The 27,382-nt window shown below is 41.3% G+C and overlaps 2 protein-coding genes across 45 annotated transcripts in view; one reads left to right on the forward strand and one right to left on the reverse strand.

Annotated features, from left to right (window-relative positions):
* The window catches only part of TRIP12 (thyroid hormone receptor interactor 12), a 140,475-nt gene extending 126,231 nt beyond the window's left edge, over window positions 1-14,244 (reverse strand). For 6 of the 44 annotated variants that reach the window (XM_043578084.1, XM_043578073.1, XM_043578067.1 and 3 more), the window contains exon 1: window positions 12,853-13,053. The gene's annotated coding sequence lies outside the window, so the exon portion shown is untranslated. Of the gene's footprint in view, window positions 1-8,756; window positions 8,885-9,016; window positions 12,652-12,852; window positions 13,367-13,862; window positions 13,977-14,133 lie in introns of those variants that run through there. The other 38 variants (XM_043578099.1, XM_043578092.1, XM_043578088.1 and 35 more) reach the window with 22 other exon arrangements.
* The window catches only part of FBXO36 (F-box protein 36), an 88,765-nt gene continuing 74,844 nt past the window's right edge, over window positions 13,462-27,382 (forward strand). Inside the window, exon 1 of the mRNA XM_043578108.1 lies at window positions 13,462-13,588. Within this exon, the coding sequence (XP_043434043.1) occupies window positions 13,493-13,588 (96 nt within the window). The 5' untranslated portion in view covers window positions 13,462-13,492. The remainder of the gene's footprint in view (window positions 13,589-27,382) is intronic.

Below are 27,382 nucleotides of genomic sequence, written 5' to 3' on the forward strand. Positions count from 1 at the left end.
GAAGAGGTGTTTTGTGGTTTTTTGGGTTTTTTAATGTTTAAGTCCTCTCACCTAAGACTCTTCAAGCACGCAGGCACAGACAGAAGGAATCATTAATAAGGAATAGCAGGCAAAAGCAGAGAAGGCATTTAGGGAAAAAAAAAGATTATATGTTGAAAGTTAAGGGCAAAAGATTTTGTACAATAGGTCTTCAGGGCACACAATAGGCCCTTACTTGTTGCAGAATAAGGCTCTCACTTATCGTACCCTTTTCAGAAACCAGTTTAAAGTATCTTTTTTAAAAGGTCTTATTGATCCCCTCCACTAAAAAGTGCTGAGAATACATCTTTAAAATGAGCTACCAGAATTATCACCTTCTTAAAGCCACGCAACGCAAGCCTTCACTCAGAACTTACTTGCTTAATGCACAATTCTAGGAAGTGATTTTGCAACTCAACACATATTAAGAGCCAGGGGAAGTAGGGGGAACACACAGAGTACCGCAACATATACAAGACCACCAGCCAGCAAGGGAGGGGCAAGGCGCACTCACTGTACGAAGCAAGTAATTCCTTAAAAAGCAGGCTATTTAGGAGGGTCCGACTGCCAATAGTAATGTTCAGTAATGACAGCCTAGAGTCAGGAACAAAACCCATTCGCAACATTCTGAAAAGTCAACAAGTGTATTAATGACTGGTAAAGAGCCACATTAAAAAAAAAAAAGTGTTCACTGCACTGACCTTTTTTCCGATTTTACATGTATTTCCTTAAAAAAAAAAAAAAGGCTTTTTATTGATTAAAAAACTTTTAAAAGAGAAAACAGACTTATCTTCTAACGATATAAAAATTTGACATTGGAACTGGATAAAGGGAATATGGGATATTCTTTACACTACTTTTACAACATTTTTAGGAGTCTGAAGTTATATCAAAAAGCCATCAAAACAAAAAACCTTAAGCCATATCACACATCTAACACTGACCTTACTGAAACTATTAGTAGTCAAAGAGACTATAATTAGCAACGATAAAATCTTTGAACCTGGATCAGATGTACATACGGTCCCCAAAAAACTTTTCCAAACACTTCATGTTAGTCCAGGTCAGGATACTTTTCCTTTCAACCTTTAAAGTGTCATTTTAATTGTCCATTAAATTTACTAACACCTAAATTATAACATCTGAAAAACAATAAATTCACACCCTGTTGACTGTAATTTTAGACATTTACAGCAACTGTGACAATAAGCCATCATTTAAAAGAACTATTATATGGTTCTGTTACATAGAATAAAAGCTACTATTAAACTCCTTCTAGGAGCCAATACCTAATCAAAAAAAATTGTAATCATAGCAACTACCATCTGATCACTTCACTGTGAACAAGGTACTGTGCTAAGCACTTCACTCTCTCGTTACAAACTCAAAAGAATCCTGTAAAGTAAGATTTTTCTATCATTTGCACCTTACTAACTTGTCCGATTTGAGTTCAAACAACCGGGAAACCGGGACCAAATTCATCTTGCTGTTGAGTCCACCGAACCTATCAAATTATCTCCTTCAACCTTAAGACTCTACCACTTGCATAATTCCAAGATGATGCCAGAGAAACCCATCTTCCCAAACCTCTTTTTAGACAATCAACAAAGGAAAATAGAAATGCTTCCTCTCAAAAAGAATGATTATTAACAAATAAGAACACATCGAGCACTTATCCTACAGTAGCCACTATTTTACAGTTTACACATTAACTATTTTAATCCTCACAACAAGCCTACGATAGGTATTACTATTATTCCCATTTTCCAAATGGAAAAACTAAAGCCGAAATAAAGTAACTGACCCAAGGTCACAAAGTTAATGGTATCAGAGCCAGGGTTTAAATGAAATCCCAGTCTTTGTCCTTAGCCATTTACACCAAATTCCTTCATCGCTTAGACATCATCACACGATCTTTAGAACACATAGATGCCATTTCAAATTCCTGTGAACAAAGTAAAGGTAGCAAGTAATACCGTGGAACGGGGGCTGGCAAACTGGCACACAGGCCAAATCAGGACCGCTGCTTCACCCTGTAGATCACTTTCATTAAAACAAAGTCAGTGGCTGCTTCTGCCCCACAACAGCAGGGTAACTGCAACAGAGACTACATGACCCACACAGCCCAAGATATTTGCTGTCCCGCACCTCGTAAAAAAAGTTTACTGACCCTGGTTCTGGAAGACAGGGTATAAGCCTTCCTCTAAACTATCCGAATTAATACACATTTTTTTCTTCATCAATATAACAACAGCAGCAGCTATACCATTTATCAAGTATATACTACCTATGCAAGATTCTAATACCAACCCATTTTATTCAAAAGAAAGCAAAGTCTCAGAGGGTTTAAATGACTTATCCAAGATCACATAGCTAGAACAGGGAGGATCTTAAATACAGAGTTTCTGGCTTCAAGGCCCATATTTTCTATATGGCACCGCCTTCAAAATATGTAAATGTGTATAGCCATAAAAAAGCAAAATTGTCCGAGGAAACTGACTGAAGTTTCATGATAAAAATGCCAACTTTAAAAAGAGAAATGTTCATGTAAATGTATGCACTGATTAATTGACTCATACTTCCATCTCATTTTCCATTATACTATATTTATATAATCCCTGTTATCCCAGTTGGGGTTATGAATAACTCAAAGCATAGGGATACTCAAAGCATAGGAAGAATATGGTACATTCTGCCTATGTAATGTCATGGGGCAAAAAAACTACTAAAACAAACACAGAATCTAGAATGTATTTACTCAGTACAACGAACTCTCCTTGGCCACCAAAAATGACATCCTCTTCTGACACAGACACTCACCCACCTTCATTACACTTCTGGTCTAGAATCTCCAACTCTCTTCTATTTACCCACTTACCTATCCATCCCCACCCCACCCACCTCTTCATTTCCCATCCCAGTCCCCTGGATACTGACCTACACACCACTGAGCTAAGGAAAGAATGCAACAGAGGTTGGTTGTTATGATTCATAAAGCCTTTTTCTTTATTTTTATCCCATTAATCTCCCACACCATGACTGCTAAGGCTATATTATGCATATCTATAGTGAAAGCCACATCAGAAATACAACATGGAATTGATTTTAGAGTTAAATGTGGTCATCTTACGTATCTTCAGAATCCCAAATTTTGATCTAGGACTTTAAGTCAGTAGTATTCAAAAATATTTATTAATACATACCCTTTGATTATTTATACACATTAATTCTATGCCCACTGCTAACTTCAGACTACCTTAACTGAGAGCAAACATGTCTTTACATGAGTATTTTTCTAGGTGTGAGTACAGCAGCTGCTGAAACCAACATAATTTTTTTCTACTGGACCAGGATTCTAATACTGGACCACAAAACAGACATAATTGCAGAATTTTTTTTAGAACTATTGTTTTGCTAAGTCTCTATGTGTTCCTTAAAAGAACTACAGATTAGGACGTTCCTAACTATAAAACTCTTAATATGGAAACTTCCCAAATCCTTTACTCTCACATCAAAAATTTAAATCAACTCAGCAGGCATCCTGAAAAAAGTTCTAAGTATCTCTAAATATAGTAAACTCTGAAAAGTTAATTGTGCATTATGAATCATCTTATTTTTCTTTTTCAGTCACACAAAGAAACTAACACACGCTGAATAGAAGTAAATGCAGAAGTAGGAGGCCCATCCACCAGAAAAGAAACGCTGCTATTCCAGCCAACGTTAAATTGACCAATTCCTTAACTGATTCAAGAAGCATAAATTGGGTATCATTTAAAACTAGTGCCACCACAAAGATCCCAAATGATAGTGTCTTATCTCTCCCGAAATTCCTTTCAGAAAACTTAGTGTGTGTAATGAGAAGATACCTGGAGAAAACATGGCCTGACCTAATATACAGGCAGCTGAAAAGTAACACTAGATGGTTCAAAGAGGCAGAAGCAGATTATCTTACACGGCCACACCAAAGGCTGAAATTCCCCAAGTCTTACCTCATAGCAGCAACTGGAAGGGCAAACCTAAAGACGGGGTGAAGAGTAAAGTAGAAAAAAGAATGAACTCTGCAACTGACAGTTTAGTTTTCTGAGAAAAGTATGCTGACGTCAAAATATGTAAATCAACACTGAAGTTCCTAAAGACACTTGAGAAATAATTAGGAACAAGTCTGATCACAAAGGTAAGAACTACTGACTCTTCTCCAAAATCAGCCTAATTGTTGCCATCTACTGGGAGGAAGGCAGAAATGCTTGCGGGTCAGGGACGGAGGGGGAGATGTCAAGTCCCTAACTCCCTTTTGAGACGAGGCTGCTTTCCCCAACTGGGCAGAAGAAATGGAAATACAGGTTTACTAAAAGAAAAATTAGACAGCTGCATGAATACCTTACATTAAAAAACACCCATGTCTCTTGTAGCAGTAAAATACACAGCCTTCACAAATGTCTCTATTCTACAGTCCACAAAATCCCACAAATTTTGCACTCTATAACTTGAACAGGTATTTAATTCATGAATTTGCACTAACTGCTAGCATCTCTGCTATTTCCCCATAAAAATAAAATGAATGCAAACTGCAGTCAGCAAAGTCTACGAGAATAATCTAGAAAGAAAAGCTGCTGGAAGAAAGCTAAATGTTACTGCTACCAGACCCCTGAATGAAAGTATTATTCTCTGCATCTTCAGTTTCCCTCCAGTCACCATCTAACTTCATTTCCCAATTTTGAAATCCTATCTTGCCTACTCTTGAAAAAGGTATAACAGTCTACTAATACATCAAACTGGAGTGCTATGCAAATATTTTACCAAGATATTTAGCTTGATGAAACAGGGAATATTAATTTGCACTTTTTAAAAGTACGTAAATACTTAAGCCACAACGTGCTTTTTTAAAAACGTCATTTTTTCTTTTACTGCATTAGATGTTTAGCAGAAGTTTCTTTTACACCTGACATTACTGAGTAACTCACAAAAAGTCATGTTATTAATTCTGGACCAGTACTCTGAATTTAAAAAGAAAAAATCTCTGAATAAACAACAGACGAATGTGTTAAGACAAAATGATTGCCAGCTTCCACTAAAGATTCCATGACTGGACAGGAGCAACAGGAGTCCTTTAGACATCGCCTGCTTATTTACTGGAAGTATTCTAACTACTAAGTAGGGACACTAAACAACAAGTTTTACCTCCACGGCTTCTATCACCCCAAAACTTACCACAAACACGCCTATAACATACAGTCCTAGAAAGGGAAGCAATTTCATTGAAAGACAAATAAAATCTAAAAGCACTTTTTCTTTGCAGTTCACCTACAAAGTAAATATGCCCGTACACTTTTTTCATGTTGTCACAGCCTATTCAGGGATTAACAATAAAGTCAACATGTCTATTTGTTAAAGCTAATTTCTTGATCTCCCATTTAAGAACCTCAATCAACACAGCCTGAATTTTCTGTTAGTTCATAAATATGGATCCTCTGCTGCAAAGGGCTAGTTTAGCTTCCCATCAGCCCCTCGCCTCAATTACACCTTTGCAAGTTACCCATTCTTCTCTACCTACCCAAACGATCAAGGCCAGTTCAAGTAGCAAGTCTTCCTCAGTAACTGCAACCTAGGACTGAATCTCTCTCTAAACCTCCGAGGGCCCACTGTATAAAAAACTCAACTTTGTACTTAGTAACAAATATGCACAATGTTAAATGTTGTGTTCTACTATCATAGTTTGAACTCGTTTGCAGTAAAGGACATTCCAACGTAAGAGATCTTTTATAAATCTCCTATTTCTCTTCCGCACTCTTCAAGAAGGCAAACCTGGTATGGAACCAGAAATGCACATGGATTAGTTGCTGAGGAAATATCTGCACAATGAAAGTACTTCCAACAATTTATTCGGTAAAGCCAAATTTTGTGCCCTAATTCTTCTGTTTCTTAATTTAGATTCTCCTATCAGGTTTCCTACACGTAGAAAACCTGCATTTAGAATATCTACGGGATACTTCTCGATGCTAAACGCTATACTATATATAGTTACCAAGTTTGAGAAGTGTTTTTCAACTAAATGAAACAAAAACTCAGGACAGGAACCTTCTGTATTCCTCCCAGCAGAGACCTGGCACACAGTAGCACTTGATAAATATGTATCGATAAATATGCTTTTATCTACTGGTAAACAGAATTCTCAAATGCTAAACCTAACATCACAAAGTCAGTAAAATGGTCTACTGTCTTATCAGTCCCTTAAGTGCATATTTTAATGAACCTAATTCTGAAAAATTTATATTCTAGCATCCTACACTCAGCTACCAAACCCTGAGAAACAAAAATAAGCAAGCAGACAGAAACCATGGCAAATGGTGCTAATAATACTTCATAATATAGTTTCTCAATGTGTCACCGAAACGAACTCTATCCCTGCCCATATACCATGCAGGTTAGGAGCCTTGTGCCAGCCACTGTGGGCATGGAAAAATTAAACCTTTAGCACAAGAAGCCAAAAATTTACTTAAGAAGAAGTAAGCAACTAATTATTTAAGGCAGATGGTGAAAGCAATAACTAGTAAAACGTTATGGAAGAAAGAAGTGAAGGGGCGCCTGGGTGGCACAGTCGGTTAAGCGTCCGACTTCAGCCAGGTCACGATCTCGCGGTCCGGGAGTTCGAGCCCCGCGGCGGGCTCTGGGCTGATGGCTCAGAGCCTGGAGCCTGTTTCCGATTTTGTGTCTCCCTCTCTCTGCCCCTCCCCCGTTCATGCTCTGTCTTTCTCTGTCCCAAAAATAAATAAACATTGAAAAAAAAATTAAAAAAAAAAAAAAAAAAAAAAAGAAAGAAATGAAGAGTAAAACTCTTACAGTAGCTACCCAAAGAAAAAGTTAAATGTGTAAATGTCACTACAAGAGATACAAGATGAGAGAAGGGTATCAGTCCAGGTGGACTCAACAGTCAAAGTCCAGGCAAGAATGCTGAGGTTCCTGGAGTGTGTTCAGAAGGAATGAACAGCTCAATCTGCTCACATCCAGCCCAGGGCGCAACACAGACAAGATTGTAAAATACTGGGGCCGTAGCAGAAGTTACAGCGTGTTCATAGATTTACTACTTACAAGGAAAAGTACAAACACTTGGTTTTCAGGAAGATTAACAAAAGGGGGAGGGGGAGCTCCATATGATCTCCACAAACCTGCTCTTTAAGGACACAAAACAGCTTAAATTACAACTCAACAGTGAATTTCAGAAGGGCTACCTGAAAAAATTCATTTTCGGTTTTCCAGGGCATCACATATGTTTAGCAGGATAAGGACTTCAAATTGAGTTAATGTGACCTTAAGAAGTTATAGCACAAGGTACATCTATTTATTCAGAATGCTGCCCACGGGTGGAATGAGTAGGACTTTTGAAGTCAGGGTAGAACTCATTGGTTACCACAGCCAACAAGTTGATTAAAATACACATTGAAATGCTTTAACTTCAAGTCTTGAAGGCTTGCTGATAGACACTTCAGCTTATAAATAGCCTTCAAAGTATGTATTGGGTAGTAACCCAAATTTATAGAAGTACATCCTTTCTAAAAACAAAACAAAAATAAACTCAAAGTGAGGTATAAAACTCAGCTTTGTACTTAATACACACATTATGTCAAAATCTATTTAGGGCCTCAATCTAGCATTTAAATGATCAACTATTATATGTAAACAAGGGCCAATCACAGAATATAAATGGCTTGTCCTCATTTTTTTCATATGTGATTTAAAATAACTTGCAGTCTCTAAAATACATATCAACAGATTAAAAAGAAAACTTCTATAATCATTTTTAGGATTAACTAGGATTCAAAATGTTTGTCAAAACAAGACAGACATTAAACCCTTACAAAGTATTTTCACTTACAGTAATATTTTATTCTCACAAGACTTACTCCTCCAAGAAGCATTCAAAGATTCCTTATTATAGGCCAGACACTGTGCTAGATACTAGGGATTAAAAAGGGGGAAGACTGGCTTTAAGGAATTCATAATCGACTAAGGAATATGATATACTCAAAGACTTTCAAGTCTATATATGTAACAGAAGTATGCTCTAGGTAGAAGGGTGTTAACGAATGAGGCAATGGTCAGTGCTGCAACGAACCAGTGGAGGAAGAGCCCTGTGTTCCAATCTAGCTTTGGAGCCTAATCTCCTAAGTAGTGTCTAGCATACAAATGACAATTAAATCTAGGTGGCAATTAGCCACGCTCAGATTAGGTACTTGAAACTCACAAAGGTTAAATTATTTGTCCAAGGTCACAAAGACCGAGGAAAAGGCAGTCAAGATTGCAGCCCAAGTCTACACTCAAATCAGATGTTCACTTGAATAGTGCTGTTCACTAATGAGAGGACAGGGTAGCAGGCAGTTTTTTTCACTCTAGTCCACTAACATGATGTTTGAATTCAAACAGAGCTGCAGAACTATTTACCAATAGCTTCTGCACACTCAGACAAAATAGGTAGGTCTGAATAATGGACAAGTTCCTTTTTCTTCTGGCCAATCCAGTTTAATGAAACTGTAAGAATCCCAACCCAAAGCTGAAAGGCCTCAGAGAAGAACTACAAAGCAGATTTATTTCAGCCTAGGAAACAACTTCTTTTGCCAATAACCTAAAATCAAGTTAGGATATTGGGTTTAATTAAAGAACTGCATTTTTGAAAATCCAGGACACTGGCCAAGTTAAATTTTACTTAAAAAATCAAGAGACTGGTTCAGCAGAAGTATACTTACCTATTTACTGTTAAGTAGCAGCAAGCACCCACTATGTGTCAGAGTAACCCAGCAAACCAGGCAGAGATTATAAAGAACAATTGCTAGGAGTTTGTGCCTTCAAGAAATCTGTGACACAGCTGTTTGAACTATACAGAGGCAACGAAAGAAAATACACAAATGTAAAGCTCATGTCAAATGTTACGAACTGCAAGCATCAAGATTACATTACAATTGACAGATTATACTTATTGTATAATATCCATCAGATTCTTTCTTACTGTTAAGCCCTTTCCAGCAGTCAGGAAGATATGAAGAGGCTGGGATCACCAAAGCAAATAGCATCCTGAGGAATCTGTTGAGACCAAGAAACTTTCCAAGCAGGAAGATTGGTTGCACAGTCAGCAAGACTAGGTTAACATTATTGGTTTGGAGTGGGAAGGAAAATGGGTGTTATTTTCAACGAGGCTTATGAGTGCACCTGCATGCAAAACACAGTTGATACAAGATAATCCTGGACTTGGGGAAACCTATAATCCAGTCAGGAAACAAACGCAACACATGTCAACAAATCTAACACTATAATCCCAAAATGGAGCCTATTTAGATAACCAAGAAATAAATGGGAAAGATCCTGGGATAGAAGGGTTTGAGGACGTGCTAGGAAGGGGTGAGCTGAAGCGAACCTAAAATGGTTTAAATAAAGGAAAAGTGCAGGTCAGTCTGGCAGTAACAGGAACCTGAGAGAAGATGAAAAGCAACAAACAGGTTGCTTTTTTCAACCTGAGTCCAGCAAATTTCCTCAGCAAATGGAAAAATAAAAGGGCAACTGGTATTCTATTTGCTCGAAAAGATCATCATCCACCTAAAAGAAAAAAACAAAACACCTCCTCCCCAAATTCTGTAAAAAAAAAAAAAAAAAAAAAAAAAAAGATTTGGCAAGGTTTTCCCTTCATTGTAGACTCTGACATTATAAAGTCAATTCCGTAAGAGCCACGATCCGAAACAAGTACATGTGTTATCGATAATGAAAATGTAAAGAAATTTCTCTAAATATGATTAACAAATTTATTCAGGAGAAAGTATGGTAGAAATCTACCATGCTGATTCAAAAAACCGAAAACCAAGACCAAAACCAACCAATCAACCCAAGAGTAACTTAACAGAAACTGGGCCCAAGTTCCACTACCAACTTAACAGCAGTTTCAAAAAAATAAGTTGCTGTAACTTATCTTACATCCAGGTCACCGCCCCCCCACCCTTCACCATCACTGGTGAAAAGCTCTAAGTGTTCTTAATGGCCTCAAAGAGCAAATGTAATTTTCTAAAACTAATGATAACATATTACACTTATTTAGCAGTTTGCAATTTTTCACAGCCATTGTATCCACTGGGTCTCACAACCACCCAGTGAGGTAAAGACAGTGACTGCCCACCCCCATTTTACAGATAACTGGAGACCAGATAGGATAAGTGAGAAGCTCAAGGTCACACAGCTACTGTCAGTGGGTGAATTCCCATGAGTCTGTGTCTCTTTGCTAGGATGATGTGATTAAAATAGGATCAGAAAATCTTACGTAGATAACATTAACCCAGTAATCTTAAAAGTTGGAACGGAAAAGTAAACATTACTTCAAATTTACTTTGCTAGGTGAAAGCATTGATTTTACACTGGCCTAGCATCCCTTTCACTTTTTTAAAATAATTATTTTAGTTTAGCAGCTTTAGAACTCTAACTGCCTGAAGTATTCCAAAACTTAGAAAGTAAATGAAAAACTAAAACAAAAAGCCTGTTCACGACACAAACTTAAACAGTAATTGTCAGCAGAGCAGACTCAAAAACCACTCAAACTCCTTAAAAACTGGGAATGGAACAGAAACAATGATAATGTTTATTACAGTCCTTAAATTCTTACGGATACTGGCACATTCATAGAAAGGCAGATGTGAACAAAGCCCACAACCTCAACCTCCAACCATGTTAATATGCTCTCTTAAGCATAAAATAAATGAAATAAAAACTCTGCCAACAATCTCACAAAGATGATGTAAAAGCCCAATTCAATCTTTCTGGGGTTGAACATGGAGCAGGGTTGTTTCAAAATGAAGAACTGGAAATTTTGTTTACTCTAAAATTCCCAATACTGATCTCTTTGCATAATCTAAGTATGAAAATAAATCTCAATAAAACCATCTGCAACTTATTGTCTCTACATCTGATAAGGCCATTCCTCAATCCTAGCTGCTCCCTCCACACACACACACACCCCCCACCCCGTGTAAATGCGACACACACACACACACACAGGCCTCATATATAGGCCTCTTGCCTTTTCCTCCAACAACTAGGACCTTTGTTCAGAGCGTCGGTTTTTTGCCCCACTCAATGGCTCTTTCAACTTTCCACCCTATATTTTTTGTTTTGTTTTGTTTTTTAGAGAGGAGATCCTCAGCCTCCACTTCCTGGGTCTTTAAAAAATGAAATGCCAAAAATATCTATAGAGAGACTGGAGAGCAATAGAAAGTTGAACACAGCACTAAAGGGCCTACAAAACGGAGTAAAGCCCGGGGATCGGGTGATTTGGCAACCCAGGCAGGATCCGGGGAAGGCCGACTAGGAAAGGAGACAGCAGGGGAGCAGTTAGACGGCCACTCAGAACACATTCGCTGCGCTATTAAACGTACCCCCCGCACCCCTCACACACGAACGTTTACTCACTGCCACAGTCCCTCCTTCAATTAACTAACGAAGCAATTAAACTATACCCACCGCCAGACACGATGCTGAAGCTAACCGTCCCCAAAGTAAAGCGACGTTATCAAAAACCAACCAACCTGTCTTAAGGGTTTAGGAGCAGCCCCTTCCGTTCTCTCCTTACCACACAAGGGTAACCAATTCCCCTCCCGTCCCGTCCCCCCCCCCCCCCAACCCGCCCCGGCCGTTCAAATGTGTTATTTCCTCCCGATTTGCATGTGTTTTTAAATCTTTATTTTCTCCCCTCTAGCAAATTAAGGATTTCTGTTCTTCTGAGGAAGGAAGCGCCACGAAGGGCAGGATTGGGGATTTTCCAACCTTCGTTATTTGAAGTCCCCTCTAACTTGTTTCTGAACTAAAAACCCACTCACTATGGAGGAGGATGGAGGAGAGGGTGAACTGAATGGGCAAACGATATAATAGGTTTTATGTAATCCACATATAAATAAATTAATCGCCTGACTCGCCTTGAATACTAATACGATTGGAGTGACAATTGGTCCACCTCCCTCCCAAGTCCTGAACCCCCACCCCCCATTTCCATCCTGATCTATTTAGAAGCATGCTCTGCTCCTCTCAGCCAAGTTTCTCGGCCTCTTTTCCAGCCCCCCTGCACGCCCGTCTCGTCGCAATCCTCACTCAGCCTCAACTTCCCACGGCTAAAGAAGCAGCCCAGCGCAGACCCCGTCTCCGGGCTCGCCCGCCCACAACCCTCCCCCTTGGCAGGAAACCCCTTACTGCGGTCTAAAGTCACTCCGGCCTCTCCCTCCTCTGACCCTCGCTTCCCACAACTGTTGTCACTCGAGCTGCTCCCTAGTTTCCATTTCCGGGCCGTCCCCGGCCCTGGAGCCTCTCCTCTCCCGGTTTCCGGGCCCCCCATCCCATTTCCGGGGAACCCTTGCCGTCTTCACACCCCCCACCTGCACTTCCGGCCCCCCACTTTCTCGCTTCCTAGAGGCCCTCCAAGCTCCAAAGCCCACTTCCGGCCCCCCCGGCCACCACCGAGCTCCCCAAGACCCGCACGCCTTACCCCGGTTCCGTGAAGGGCCCTCCTCATCGCGGGGGGCCTGAGCGGGGACCCAGCGAACCCTCCTCCCCCCCCCACCCGCTCCCGCCCGGCCCCGGTCTCCCTCGAGCGTCTCGCCCGTCAACCCCCGACCCGGTCCTTCCGCGGCCCCGCCGCCGCCGGGAGCAGGCCGAGCGGGGGCCGAATCGCAGCGATGACACAACCAGGCTTCCTGGGACTTTCTGTTCCAGCTCCTCCCCACCCCCCCCCCCTCGCCGCCCCCCCAGCCCCTCACCCCCTCGTACAACCCCCTCCCCCAAGCCTGGCCCGGCCACTCAGACCTGCGCCCCAATTACCTAGTTGGGCCCCAAAGTCTCCGGTCCGGACTCGGTGGCGCGGCAGTAACTTCCACTCGCTCCCCCCACCCCCCCCCGGCGGCGGCGGCGGCGGCGGCGGCTCCTCGGGTCCCTTCAATTATCAGCTGAGCCGCAGCACCGCGGCCGGCGTGCGCCTCCGCCCGCGCCGCCTCCCTCCCCGCCCGTTCCAACACCCTCCGGGAACTACTTTGCCCGCTGCCTCCGGCTCACGGGCTCGTCCGCGGGTAAGGCCCCGCTGCCTACACGCAACCCATCACATCGCCCCTCCCTCCCCCACCGCCCGGCGTGACTCTCCCGGCGGCCTGAGCTCTCCTCCCGATCCCTTCGAGGGACCAGGAAGGGGAATGTGGGTCTCCGCTTGATATCCCTCCGCCGGGGTCACCCCCTCCCCTCCGTGGCAGCAGGAACTAATTCCCCTTCGGGTCACCGGGGACCTGAGGGTGGAAATCTCACGGATCAGTGTTCCCTCTGACTCTTAGGAGAAGGGGCTATCACCCTAAGGAAGAAACCCCCTGCTAGCTCAAAACCGGGTTCGATTTAAACTAGGGCTTTGGCCCCATGACCCCAACCAAGCCCCGCCCCTTCCTGGTTGTCTTAGCGACGGCGGTGGCGTCCCAAGATGGCGTCGTGGCTGCCGGAGACTCTGTTCGAAATTGTAGGACAAGGCCCAGCGCCGAGCAAAGACTATTACCAGTTATTGGTCACCCGGTCCCAGGCAAGTGCGAGGCGCGGTTTACCCTCTCTAAGCTCCCTGCCGCCCCGGTGGAGCGCGGAACGCTAGCCCCGCTAGGCCGAGAGCGACTGTGGCCCGCCGGAAGCGTCCGGTCCCAGCTCCGAGCCGGGAGATTTCCCTCGTCACCTCGGCCTCCTCGGCCGGCTCCTCCGTAGTCCGCGTGCCTTTTCCCACCCCAAGGGCCGCTCGTCCCTGGCGAGCTTTCCTGCCTCCCCACATCGCACCCCGCTCCCTTCCTGCCACCGAGGGTTCCTACCCGCAGAGTTCCCTCCGCGCGAAGAGAAAAACAGGCGTCCCCGGCTTGCGTGCAGCCTCACCTCAGCGTGGGAAGGAGAGAAAGAAAGACTCAGCCAAGTGTCCCAAGGAGGAGCCGGCAGGGGAGGGGAGAAAGGGAAGATCTCTTTTCCAGGGTAGGAGTTAATCATGGGGGATTTTTAAAATCTCATTGTGGTCTTTACGGGTACCACGACCACATCAAAACTTCCTTATTTCTAGTAGGAATTGATCGTTGAGAGCTCTCCCCTTACCTTTTTGGAGCCCCTTCTATCCCATTGAAAGTGTGCGGGGGGTGGTACAAAAATGTTTCAGCTGCTCTGCGCGTCGGCCCCACCCATAATGACATCTGCTCCACAACAATAAGACCGAGGATTATGTTATCGCTGGAGTGAAGTAACCATCAGCCTATTTTTATGACTACTTTAGCTATTTAAGGTGGGCTTTTGGATGATTTATTGTGCCCATGAAATGATCAAGTTGAACTGGGCCTCCACTCGGAACCCGTTTTCTGATTCCTGGCTGAGCTTAAGCCTGTCACTGAGATAAAGCACCTTGTACTTTAATAGATGGTATTTCTATAAAATGAAATTTAGAACTTTGTATATATTTGTTTTAGTGTAGATCTTGAATATTGCATCAGTTTTCCCGTGAGCCCTTAAGTAGGTAGAGAATGCTTTTTTTATAGCTTCAAAAGCATCTTTTAAAGTAAAAATAATACATATTTTATTGTTTAAACTTGAGATGTTTAAATACTGCAAGTGTAGTGTCAGTAATAAAAGCGTGATAGCCTATCAAACTTAAATATTTGATTGAACATTTTGGGGGGAATTTTTACACATTTAATTAGAATTTCTCAAAAGCTGAAATTCACTGTTTTGTACATTTTGGGACTATCTTCCATTTGTTCTAAGAGGTATGATCCTAACAGTTTCTTACTTTCTAACATTAGTGATTGAAAGCAATAACATGTTACCATAGTCATACTTCATTTTCTCTTTTCATCTACCTCACGTAAGTTAAAATGTTCTAATGTTTACAGTCTTTAACATAATTTGTCTTTTAAACATTTTTTTGAGAGTTTTCTTTTTCTTGAAGGTCTGGTATTACAAGTGTTATAATGTTGTAAGCCTCAACAAATGAATAGTTGTTTCCTTTTTTATTTTAGTAAATTAACCATTAAGAGTGCCTGGCATTAGTTTTCCCCAGGAATGCTTCCCTTGTTGATGTCGTTCAGACTTTGCTCTGTAGTCTAACTTGGGCACATGCCTGTGTTTTATGAAATCCCCCCTCCCCCCACGCAAGTATTCTTAATTTTTTCTCTTTCCTTCTTTTTTTTTTTTTTTTTTTTTTTAACAGATCAAAAACTGGTTTTTATTTCAGGCCCTATTCTTCCTGTCAATCGCTTCTATAAAAAATCCTTTTCAAGCTGATCCATTTTCTTTTTTAAGCAGATGGAATATATCCACTATAGATCTACCAGTGAGAGTTCATCTCAAATCTGATTAATTCACTCTCTTTTTAAAGTAAAATTTGTTGTAAAAAATAGTAAGCCAAAAAAATAGTCTTTTCAGTCAACCGTCTTGAGAATATGCTATTTTCTAACCACAGGATAATTTTTCTAAGTCTCAGCACAGGAAACCAAACATCCACTAAGAGGTGGTCTGACATAAATAAGGACTAAAAGACTAGAATTAAACTATGTTTTATAAGATGGACTTTTTCTGGAATGACTTTGTAAAATTTTTCCTTTCTCTTTCTTCTTTTATTTTTAAAAAAATATTGTATGTTATTCAAAATATACCCCAGATTTAGATAGATCTTTCTTTCCCTCTGATTCTCTTTTTTATTCTTTTTCACTGCTTTTATTTTTATTGACTTTAAATTCAAATGATTGCACATTTGACATGGATTTGAAGACAGGTATCTCTCTCATTAGGGTCAGACCATGGTTGGTATAGCACAGAATATAAATGTTGTACATAAATATTTTCTTTGCTTCTTATACAGTAACATTAAATATATATTTTAATGCTTATAGAGGCATTCCCAGTTAACAACTTGATGCTATGATGTTTTGTTTTTTTCCCAAGAAAGGAACTTATAGAATATAGCTTGTGGTTAATATGGCTTCTCAAATTCAATTTTTTTTTTTTTTATGTTTATTTACTTATTTTGAGAGACAGCAAGCAGGGTGTGCAAGTTGAGGAGGGTTGACAGAAAGGAAGAGAGAGAATCCCAAGCAGGCTCTGCAGTGACAGCACAGCCCCCAATGCTGGGGACTTACAGACTGAGACTCAGACTTACAAACTGGGAAATCATGACCTGAGCCAAAATCAAGAGTTAGTCGCTTAACCAACTGAGCCACCAGGCACCCTTCAAATTCGATCTTTATAATGATCTTAGAAAAATCAATGCCCTGCTTTCTAAATCAAAGGTTTACCCAATTATTTTCACCTAGTTTTAGTAGCAAATATATTTTCTTATGTTGGTTTCTAATTCTTTGAAAACTAGTAGATTAATAGTAAGAGCTGGAAAGAACCTTGAATGTTATTTAGGCAAGGGATATTCCACACTTCACCTCTAAGAAAATCTTGAATCGTGACCCTTTGCTTAATTATAATCAGCAAGTTGGCATTTACTATGGGGATGCAAAGTATAAGATTTCTGCCTTCAAAGAGTTCATCTTTCATTCCACCAATATGTATTAAGCACCTTTTAAAGTTTATTTATTTATTTTAAGAGAGAGAGCGATTCCCCAGCAGCCTTGGAGCCCAGCACAGGGCATGAACTGTGAGATCAAGACCTGAGCTGAAATCAAGAGGCTGATGTTTAACTGACTGAGCCACCCAGGTGCCCAAGCACCTTTTATATACCTTTTATATGTACTGTTCTAGATGCTGGGGAAACATCAGTGAACCAAACAAAAGTCCCTCCTCTCTGAAGCATATAATCTAGGTAGGAGCAAACAGTTAGTGATTTGATTTATATAAACACTGAAATAGTTGTTTTTTTTTTTTAAGAACAGAGGAAGTTCATCGCCAAGTTAATGAGTAGCACAGATGCTTTAAAATCCGAGTCCAGGGACACCTAGGTGGCTCAGTCGGTTGAGTATCTGACCTTGGCTCGGGTCGGGATCTCCCGGTTTGTGGTTTCCAGCCCTGCATCGGGCTCTGTGCTGACAGCTCAGAGCCTGGAGCCTGCCTCAGATTCTGTCTCCCTCTCTCTCTGCCCCTCTCCCCCCCTTCTCTCCCTCTCCCCCCCCTTCTCTCCCTCTCTCAAAAATAAATAAACATTAAAAAACCTTTTTAAATAAATTGTGAGTTCAGAGGAAACAAAAATCACTTTAGGCTAGGAGGCTCAGGAGGGTACTATTATCAATATTTGACTCTTGAAATTCTATCTTCTTCGTTCTCTTGAAATGGAAGTATTGCTTAAGGTGGTCACAACTAGTGGCTTAGGTTTAATGTGACAAGTACTGGAAAACTGCGGGAAGCATTAACTGTAAGCTAAGTAGATGAGAATTGGTGGATACTGGCCTCTTGCACCTGTGTTAGACGGTTGTCCCTGGAGCAGCAACGTGTGATAGTTACCCCAGCAAATGAAAAGAGGAAGAATTGCATAATAGATGACCTTAATTTACCTATTTTACTTAATCCTCCTAAAGACTCCAATAAGATACCTAAAGCAATGTCATCTGAAAAAAAATTCCACAAGTTCATTCCCCCCAAAATAACCAATATCTTTGACATGCTTTAGAGTTGCAGCACTGACAGACTGAAAACACCTGAGGTCGCAGGCCAACCTCTGACAGGAAACTGTCTTCTCCAAAGACTTCTGAAAAAGGAATGAAAACTAGACTTGGTGAGAATGCCTGGGTGGCTCAGTCGGTTAAGCTACGGACTCTTGGTTTCAGCTCAGGTCATGATCTTGTGGTTGTAGGACTGAGCCCCATCTCGGGCTCCATGCTGAGTGTGGAGCCTGCTTGGAATTCTCTCTCTCTCTCTCTCTCTCTCTCTCTCTCTCTCTCTCTCTCTCTCTCTCTCTGCCCCTCCCCCACACAGGCTCTCTCCAAATAAATAAATTAAAAAAAAAGAAACTAGACTTGGTGACTGATGTTTAGACTTTGCAACAAAGAATCCTGCAGGTACTACTTAAAACTGCACAGCAATTTTAAAGATGTAAGATTCAAGTACAGCCTAATAAAAATGTTAATACATACACCCTTTGACCCTGCAAATCCATTTCTAGGATTTTCTATGCAAAAATGCTTTCACATAAGTACTAGGATCTGTGAGCAAGAAGCACACCAGAGTGAAATAATTGTAAAAACATCTTTCCATTAGTGGAAATTTGGTTAAACTGTGAATCATTCATACCGTAGAATACTCTGCAACCTTTTCAAAAACAACGTGCCAGATCTCTTCAGTAGACCAAATCTTAAGCAAGAAAAGCAAGTTGCTGGGTTAAACATATCCTATAGGAAAAAACAGCCACCAGAGTAGTTACATTTTTTTTAATAAATGTTAATGGCGTTTAAATAAGTGTAAGAGGAAACAGCTGAAGTGCATCACTCAGAGATGGAATTAGTGATTGCTTTCACTTCCTGCATTATGTATTTTTTTTTTTATTTTTGAGAGCGAGACAGCACAAGCTGGGGAGGGGCAGAGAAAGAGGGAGACAGAATCTGAAGCAGGCTCCAGGCTCTGAGCGGTCAGCACAGAGCCCAACGCGGGGCTCAAAGTCATGAACCGTGAGATCGTGACCTGAGCTGAAGTTGGACGCTCGGCCAACTGAGCCACCCAGCGGCCCCTGCATTATGTGTTTTTGAAAGATCCGAGTTTTTGCACAATGAGCATTTATTTTTGTAATCAGAGAAATGCAGGAAAAATGAAAATGGAAGTGGATAACACTTACTCTGAGCAGTCCTGCTCCGTACGTTAGCTTCCACCTGCTGTACCGGTACCACCGTTCAGCCACCTCCCACCTTAAATAATGAGCAGCATTAATAACTGTGTCACCAGATTCTACTGATGGGGGGAGGGGTTCTAATTCAACAAGTTTAGAAGGTGCAAATGGGTTAATGGCTACTTAGGAAATTTTAAGGTCTAGAAACTTCTGATTTTACATTTTTTGCTTTTGTCTTTTGTTTTTTAATGTAGCTGATAATTACTTTTGAGAAAGTACAACTTTGTTCTCTTGCTTTGTTGCGGATGACATAGTATTATTGAGCTAAAAAGATATAGAAAAGAAAATAAGGCAGAGGTCATCCACTGAATAGATTTATATGCCCCCACCCCATAAAGCTTAAAGAACAGAACCTCTCAAGTAATCTAAAATTATACCAACTAGGGACGCCTGGCTGGCTCAGTCAGTGGTGCATGCGACTCTTGATCTCAGGGTTGTGGATTCGAGCCCCACGTTGGGTGTAGAGATTACTTAAAACTTTGTAAATAAATAAAAGTGTATTAACTCGACACCAGGTTGCACATTTTGGAAGTAGGATGGGGTGCAGTCAACTTGTTATCATGATGGCATTTTCCCAGAGGCCCCAGGAGCCCCTAAATCATGCCTTACTCTAGCCCTGCTTCCCACATAGGGTCCCCAAGAATCACACACATGGAGAAGATACAGCAGAGGGGAGTAAACGTACATTCCCCTTTTGCTTCTGGTTACTCTTGCCTTGTCCCTAAGGGGACATCTCCCCCTGATGGACTGAAGTCATGCCATTATCTCTGACATCAGGCTATTGCGCCCATTCTGCCCAATGGCCACCAGCCACAGCCAAAACGTTTCCACGCAGAACTGCCGTTCCTTTTTTTTTTTTCAATGTTTATTTTATTTTTGAGACAGAGCACGAGCTGAGGAGGGGCAGAAAGGGAGACACGGAATCTGAAGCAGGGCTCTAGGCGCCACGCTGTCAGCACAGAGCCCTATGCGGCGCTCGAACCCACGAACCATGAGAGATCCTGACCTGAGCCAAAGTCTGACACCTCACCGGCTGAGCCACCCCGGCTCCCCTGCCGCCCCTTTAAAAGTCCAAAACTCAGCGGAATGCTTGCCTTAGTTTATTTTCCTCTTGCCTATTATTTACGATTTGACCTATCCCCCTCTTTGGGGGCCGTCTCTTTGTCTCCCAAAGCTCCTTGTTCTTCCCTCTGCTGTTAAATATAGGCTTTTCCCCTCTTCACTCTTGGAACGTCCGGTCCTCTGCTCCAGGCCCTCCTCGGGAGTGTTCTGGTTTTCCCACCTCTTTCTGACCTGCAGCGACCTACACCTGCCCTGAGCTCCCTGCCCTGCCCCACGGGTTCCGCCAGGTGTTCACGCCTCCTGCATTGTCCTTCCATTCCTCAGACCTGACACCCTTCGGAAAAATGCTTCCCAGCCCGTGACACTCCAGGAGGTACCCGATTCGAATTGTCAAGTGGCTTTTCATCAGAAATGGAAATTCCTTTTCATTTTCCAAAGTGACGTGGCACTTTTGGGGAGAGGGGGGATAAAATAATACAAATAAGCTGATCAAATTCTTAAACATTACAATATTCAGTGCCTTACCATATTAGAAGCCAGTTGTCCAGTGACTCCTAAACCCTCATTTCAAAATTACACGAGGGCCCGACAGAGCGCCAGGATCATATCTTTTCTCAGGTAAATCGTTCATTCAGCACCTATGAGCACCTACTCATTCTGGGCAGTTAATTTGGTCTCACCCTACACTGACACAGATTTGTCTCCTAATTATATGGGGCAGTAGAGCACTTAATTGGGAGTCACTGAGTCATGGGTTCTTTTATTCCTCCTGCTAGCCTGCAAGCTCTTGACCTGGGGCAAGGCACTTCATTTTTCTGGGCCCCAGTTGCCTCATCAACGTTGTAAGTTTCCTAGTCCAAGAGATCACGAAGGTTTATTCCGTTTCTAAAATGCTGTTTTGCATGAAAGTGGTATTTCATCCTGGAAACAGCACTCGATTTTTTTTTTTTTTGAGAAAAATTAGATTGCATTGAAGATTCTATATTAGTAGCTATGTGACCTGGTATAAGTCTCCACCTGCCTGAGGTTCCATCTCTTCATCTGTAAAATGAGCCATTCAGCTCTTGGCTATTTCACAGATACAGTAAAAGCCAGATATATATATATACATAAAGCACTCCAGGCCAGTGTTTTTCAAAGAGAGGTTGTCTGATCAAATAGGATTGGAAAATCCTGGGTCAAACACAGTCTATTTGCTTCTCTTCTCCGGAATTTGTCAGAGCCTTTCAAATCCTGCTGTCCACCATGAATCTCTCAAGAGGAGACTGTACCTTGGAGCTTTTCCTATAGGCTTGTGACTCTGGAACCCCCTTTTCTCTGAGTATCTCAGGAGCTGAGGTTCTGGGGAATATTCACTGCAAAATACCTACCAGTGTGCCTGGTACAGAGCGGCCAACTACCGAGGAAATGTTTCTTGTGTTGTTTCCTTCCAATGCCAAACCAGCCAAATTTCACCTTTTCCATAAAAGGATTATAGTAACTCTTTACTCACCTCCTATTTTATTTTTATTTTTTATGTTTACAATTAGCTTATGTTTCCACAAAGTACCTATTGGTGTTTTGATTGGGATTGCAATGAATATATAGCTTCATTTGTGGTGAATTGACATCTTTATGATATCAAGTTTCCAATCAACAAATACAGTATACCCATTTTCTAGAATTTTTTTAGGTATTCTTTAATTTTGGTCAACAATATCTTATAGTATGGAAATCTTACATTTTTGTTAGATTTCTAGGTGTTTACCTATTTTATCGTAAGTTATATTGCTTCTTAAAATTGTATTTTCTATTTATGGCTACTAATGAAAACAATTGATTTTAGGGGTGCATGGGTGGCTCACATCACGATCTCATGGTTTCCCAGTTCTAGCCCCGCATCGGGCTCTGTGTTGACAGCTCAAAGCCTGGAGCCCGCTTCAGATTCTGTGTCTCCCTCTCTTTCTGCCCCTCCCCTACTCCTTCTCCCTTTCTCTTTCTCTCTCTCTCTTTCAAAAATAAAAACATTAAAAAAATTTTTAATAAAACAATTGATTTTTGCTTCCAGTAAATTTCCTTTTATCTGGTGATCTTACCAAGTCACTTACTAATTTTAAAAATGTGTGACTTTTTAGATTTTCTGACACGTTCTTGTCTTCTGTGAATAGTGACATGTTTCTTCCTTTCTGAGCCTCCTATCTTATTTGTCCTTACCTTATGACATTGGCTAAGACTGCCACTAAAATGTTGAAGAAAGATGATGACACCAGGCATTCTGTCTTGCTGTTAGACTTATGGGAAAGGCTTTCAGTATTTTGCCATAAAGTATGATGTGTGCTGTAGATTTTTTAAATCACATTTAAGGTGTTTCATTTCATGTTTGCTGAAAGTTTCTATTTTGAATGAATAAATGAATTTTATTTACAAAAAAAAATAGGACTTTAAGCTATATGCTAAAATTCAAGGTTGCTGTTTTTCTCTAAGTTATTATTTAGGTTATTATAAACTGAGTGCTTCCTGACTCCAGGATCACCATTCTCACCATTCCTTAAACAACACCTATCATTAGGGGCACCTGGGTGGCTCGGTCGGTTAAGCGTCTGACTTCGGCTCAGGTCATGATCTCGCGGTCTGTGAGTTTGAACCCCACGTCAGGCTCTGTGCTGACAGCTCAGAGCCTGGGGGTTGCTTCAGATTCTGTGTCTCCCTCTCTGTCTCTGTCCCTCCCTCGCCTAGGCTTGCTCTTTCTCTCTCTCTCTCTCAAAAATAAACATTAAAAAAAGAAAAGAAAAGAAAATGCCTCCTAACATTTGAGCCTGGGTAGCTCAGTCTGTTTAGCATCTGACTCTAGATTTCAGATCAGCTCATGATCTCACAGTTCCGTGGGATCACCACCAGTCTGCAGTAGGGCTCTGCCCTCACAGCCTGGCACCCATTTGGGATTCTCTCTCTGCCCCTCCCCTGAGTGTGGTTCATGCTTTCTTTCTCTCTCAGAATAAACGAACACACAAAGAAAATTCCCACTTACCATTTGAGATCAGTACGGAAATAAACAACCATTGAATAGTATCTTACATGGATCAAAGAGCTAAATGTTATACACACAAACGTACACTGTGAAAGTACCATAAGAAAATAAGGGAGAATATCATTTGAGTCTGGAGGTAGAGTATACACAAGACTCTGAATCTGGAAGCCAGAAAGGAGAAGAATGGCAGATCAAGTACCTACAAAATAAAGTTTTGTGGGCGCCTGCCTGGCTCACACAGTAGAGAACGTGACTCTTGATCTCAGGGTTATATGTTTGAGCCCCACACTCGGTGTCCAGATTACTTCAAAATAAAAAAAATTTTAATAAAAAGGTTTTGTTTCATGAATAATACTTAAAATTAATAAATTGCCTGGGAGAAAATGTTGGCCGCATATTTAGCAGGCAAAGAGTTCATATACTTCAGTATCCAAAGATTATTAATTGTGCCAATTTGACAAAACTCAACTTTCGTTTATGATTTAAAAAGAAAAAAAAAAACCTCTCAGCAAAGCAGTGTAGACGGAACATACCTCAAAATAATAAAGGCCATATACTGTATGACAAGCCCACAGCTAACATCATACTCAGTGGTGATAACTGAAAGCTTTAATTGTAAGGTCAGAAGACAAGGATGCACACTCATCACTTTTATGCAACATAGTACTGGAAATCCTAGGCAGGGCAATTAGGCAAGGGCAAGAAATGACAGGTTCCAAATTGCAAAGGAGTACATAAAACCGTCCCTGTTTGTAGATGACATGGGAAACTCCGAAGGTTCCATCAGAAAACCGTTAGAACTAGTAAACACATTCAGGAAAGTCGCAGAATACCAAATCTGTACACAAAAGTCTGTTGCATTTCTATACACTAATAAAGAACTATCAGAAAAAGAAATTGAGAAAACAGTCCCAGGGTGCCTGGTCAGTTAAGTGTCTGTCTCTTGGTTTCAGGTCCTGATCTTGCATTTCCGTGAGTTCGAGCCCCGCGTCGGACTCCGCGCTGAGGGTGCAAAGCCTGCTTGGGATTCTCTCTCTCCCTCTCTCTGCCCCTCTCCCTAGCTTGCACTCCCTCACTCTTTCTCAAAATAAATAAACTTCAAAAGAAATATTTAAAAATAAATAAAAATTAAAAAACCGATGTGGGATTGGCACCAAAATACACCTACAGATCGATGGAACAGAATAGAGAGCCCAGAAATAAACCCACACCTATATGGTCAATTGATCTATGATAAAGGAACCAAAAATACACTCTGGAGAAAGGAAAGTTTCCTCAGTAAATGATTTTGGGAAAATCGGACAGACGTGCAAAAGAATGAAAATAGATCACTGTCTCATACCGTACACAAACTCAAAGTGGACTAAAGACTTGAATAGAAGACCTGAAATCATAAAATCCTGGAAGAAAACATAGGCAGTAAGCTGCCATAAGTCTTGGGGATGATTTTTTAAATCTGCTACCCAAAGCAAAAGCCACAAAAGCCAAAATGTAAACAAGTTGGACTATATCGAACTTAAAAGCCTCGGGGCACCTGGGTGGTCGGTTAGTTAAGCAGCCAACTCTTGATTTCGGCTCAGGTCGTGATCTCACTGAGATTGAACCTCACATTGGGCTCTGCACTGACAGCATGGAGCCTGCTTAGAATTCTGTCTTTCTCTTGGGGCGCCTGGGTGGCGCAGTTGGTTAAGCGTCTGACTTCAGCCAGGTCACGATCTCGCGGTCCGGGAGTTCGAGCCCCGCGTCAGGCTCTGGGCTGATGGCTCAGAGCCTGGAGCCTGTTTCCGACTCTGTGTCTCCCTCTCTCTCGGCCCCTCCCCCGTTCATGCTCTGTCTCTCTCTGTCCCAAAAATAAATAAACGTTGAAAAAAATTAAAAAAAAAAAAAGAATTCTGTCTTTCTCTCTTCTGCCACAGCCTGCTTGGGATTCTGTCTTCCTCTCTCTCTACCCCTCCCCCCACTCAAAATAAATAAACTTTTTTTTAAATAAAGAGACCAAGCATTTTTTAAATTTTTTAAATGTTTAATGTTTAGTTATTTTTGAGAGAGAGAGAGAGAGCGTGCACAAGTGGGGAAGGGTCAGAGAGAGAGGGAGACACAGAATCTGAAGCAAGCTCCAGGCTCTGAGCTGTCAGCACAGAGCCCGGCATGGGGCTCGAACTCGTGAACTTCGAGATCGTGACCTGGGCCAAAGTTGGATGCGTAACTGGGTGAGCCACCCAGGTGCCCCAAAATAAATAAACATTTTCAAAAATTAAAAATAGAACCACCATATGACCCAGCAATTTGACTTCTGGATATTTATCCAAAGAAAATAAAAACACTAATTCAAAAAGATAGATGCACCCCCATGTTCATTGCAGCATTATTTATCATAGCCAAGATACGGAAACAGTGTCAGTGTCCAACAGTGGATGAATGGACAAAGCAGTTATATACATACACACACATACACACACAAAGAGTGGAATATTTTTCAGCCATAAAAGAGAATGAAATCTTTGGGCGCCTTTGTGTCTCAGTCCATTAAGCATCCGACTTTTGATCTCAGCTCAGGTCTTAATCTCAGGGTCATGAGTCAAGCCCCACATTGGGCTCTGCGCTGGGCATGAAACCTACTTAAAAAGATCCTGCCATTTGCAAAAACATAGATGGGACCCAGAGGGTATTATGCTAAATGAAATAAGTCATAGAAAGACAAAAATACCATATGATCTCTCTTATATGTGAAATCTAAGATACACACACGCGCGCGCGCGCGCACACACACACACACACACACACACACACACACACATATATATACACCAAACTCATAGAGAACAAACAGATTGATGATTGCCAGAGGCAGAGAGTGGGGAATGGGAGAAATGTGTGAACTTTTTTTTTTAGATTAAATAAATTGAATATTTAAAGAAGTGAATAACTATGCGAGTATTCTAACATCTCCATAACATTTAGAAATTCTAAACAGTTTATCGGATTATTTAGGAATTTGGAGAGATTGGTAGCATTCTTCACTTTCAAAAGTGTCTGGGTGGCTCAGTAAGTTAAGCGTTTGACTCTTGATTTCTGCTCAGGTCATGATCTCTCAGTTTCATGAGATCAAGTCCCGAGTCACTCTGCACTGACAGCGTGGAGCCTGCTTGAGATTCTCTCTCTTCCTCCCTCTCTCTACTTCTCCCCTACTCGCATGTTCATACGCTCTTTCTCAAAATAAATTAATAAACTTTTTAACAAGTTATGATTTAACATTGAAATAGATTCCCTGCTTACTTAGGTAAAAGATCAGTTTGGTCTCTCTCTCTCTCTGTGTCTCTCAAAATAAATAAATAAACTTAAAAAATTTTTTTAAAAGAGGTGCCTGGGTGTCACAGTTGGCTAAGCATCCAACTCTTCGTTTCAGCTCAACTCGTGATCTCACAGTTCATGACTTCAAGCCCCACATCAGGCTCTGGGCTGATGGTGCAGTCTGCTTTGGGATTCTGCCTCTCCTTTCTCCCCCTCCCCTGCTTTTGTGCTTGCTCTCTCTCAAGTAAATAAACTTAAAATAATTTTTTTAAAAGATGTTTGGGGGGTGCCTGGGTGGCTCAGTCGGTTAAGCGTCCAACTTCGGCTCAGGTCATGATCTTGCAGTTTGTGAGTTTGAGCCCCACGTCGGGCTCTGTGCTGACAGCTCAGAGCCTGGAACCTGCTTCCGATTCTCTGTCTCCCTCTCTCTGCCCCTCCCCTGTTCACCCTCTGTCTCTCAATAATAAATAAACATTAAAAAAAATTTTTAAATAAAAAATTAAAAGATGCTTGGTTTTTTTCTTACTGTATATCTCAATGAACAATTATTCACCTAAGAACCATATTAAAATCCAGAAATAGAATTTGCTTGATCCCTCTAAAGCCACCTCTTAATAACAAACCTAATTGTTGTAATAAAATTAAACATCGAGTGCTTATAACAGGTGAGGCATTTAATCCTTGAAACAAGCTTACAGAATGGGTACGATTATTACATAGGTGAGAAACTGGGATTTAGAGAGCTTAAATGAATTGCCTGGGATCCATCCATTATGACCAAGCAGAGAATAACCTTTGGCCAGTCTTACTTAGGCTTTTTCTCAATGCCACAGCTACATCTCAGCTTGGTTTCCATTTAAAACAAAATAATCTTTCAATGAAAACAATGAATGACTCAGAATGATTCAGAGATTAATATGCAACAAATTACTCTTGGATTATTTTCGTTCATATTGTCACTTTAAAATAAAAATCACATCCTTGACCCTACATCCCTTTTATTGAGAGAGAGAGAGAGAGAGAGAGAGAGAGAGAGAATGTTAAGTAGGCTCCATGCCCAGCTGAGCCTGACATGGAGCTCAATCCCACACCCCTGGGATCATGACATGATCCAAAATCAAGAGTTGGATGCTGAGCTTAACCAACTGAGCCACCCAGGCATCCCCACGTCCTTT

Source organism: Prionailurus bengalensis, chromosome C1 (assembly GCF_016509475.1).
Source record: "Prionailurus bengalensis isolate Pbe53 chromosome C1, Fcat_Pben_1.1_paternal_pri, whole genome shotgun sequence".
NCBI lineage: Eukaryota > Metazoa > Chordata > Mammalia > Carnivora > Felidae > Prionailurus > Prionailurus bengalensis.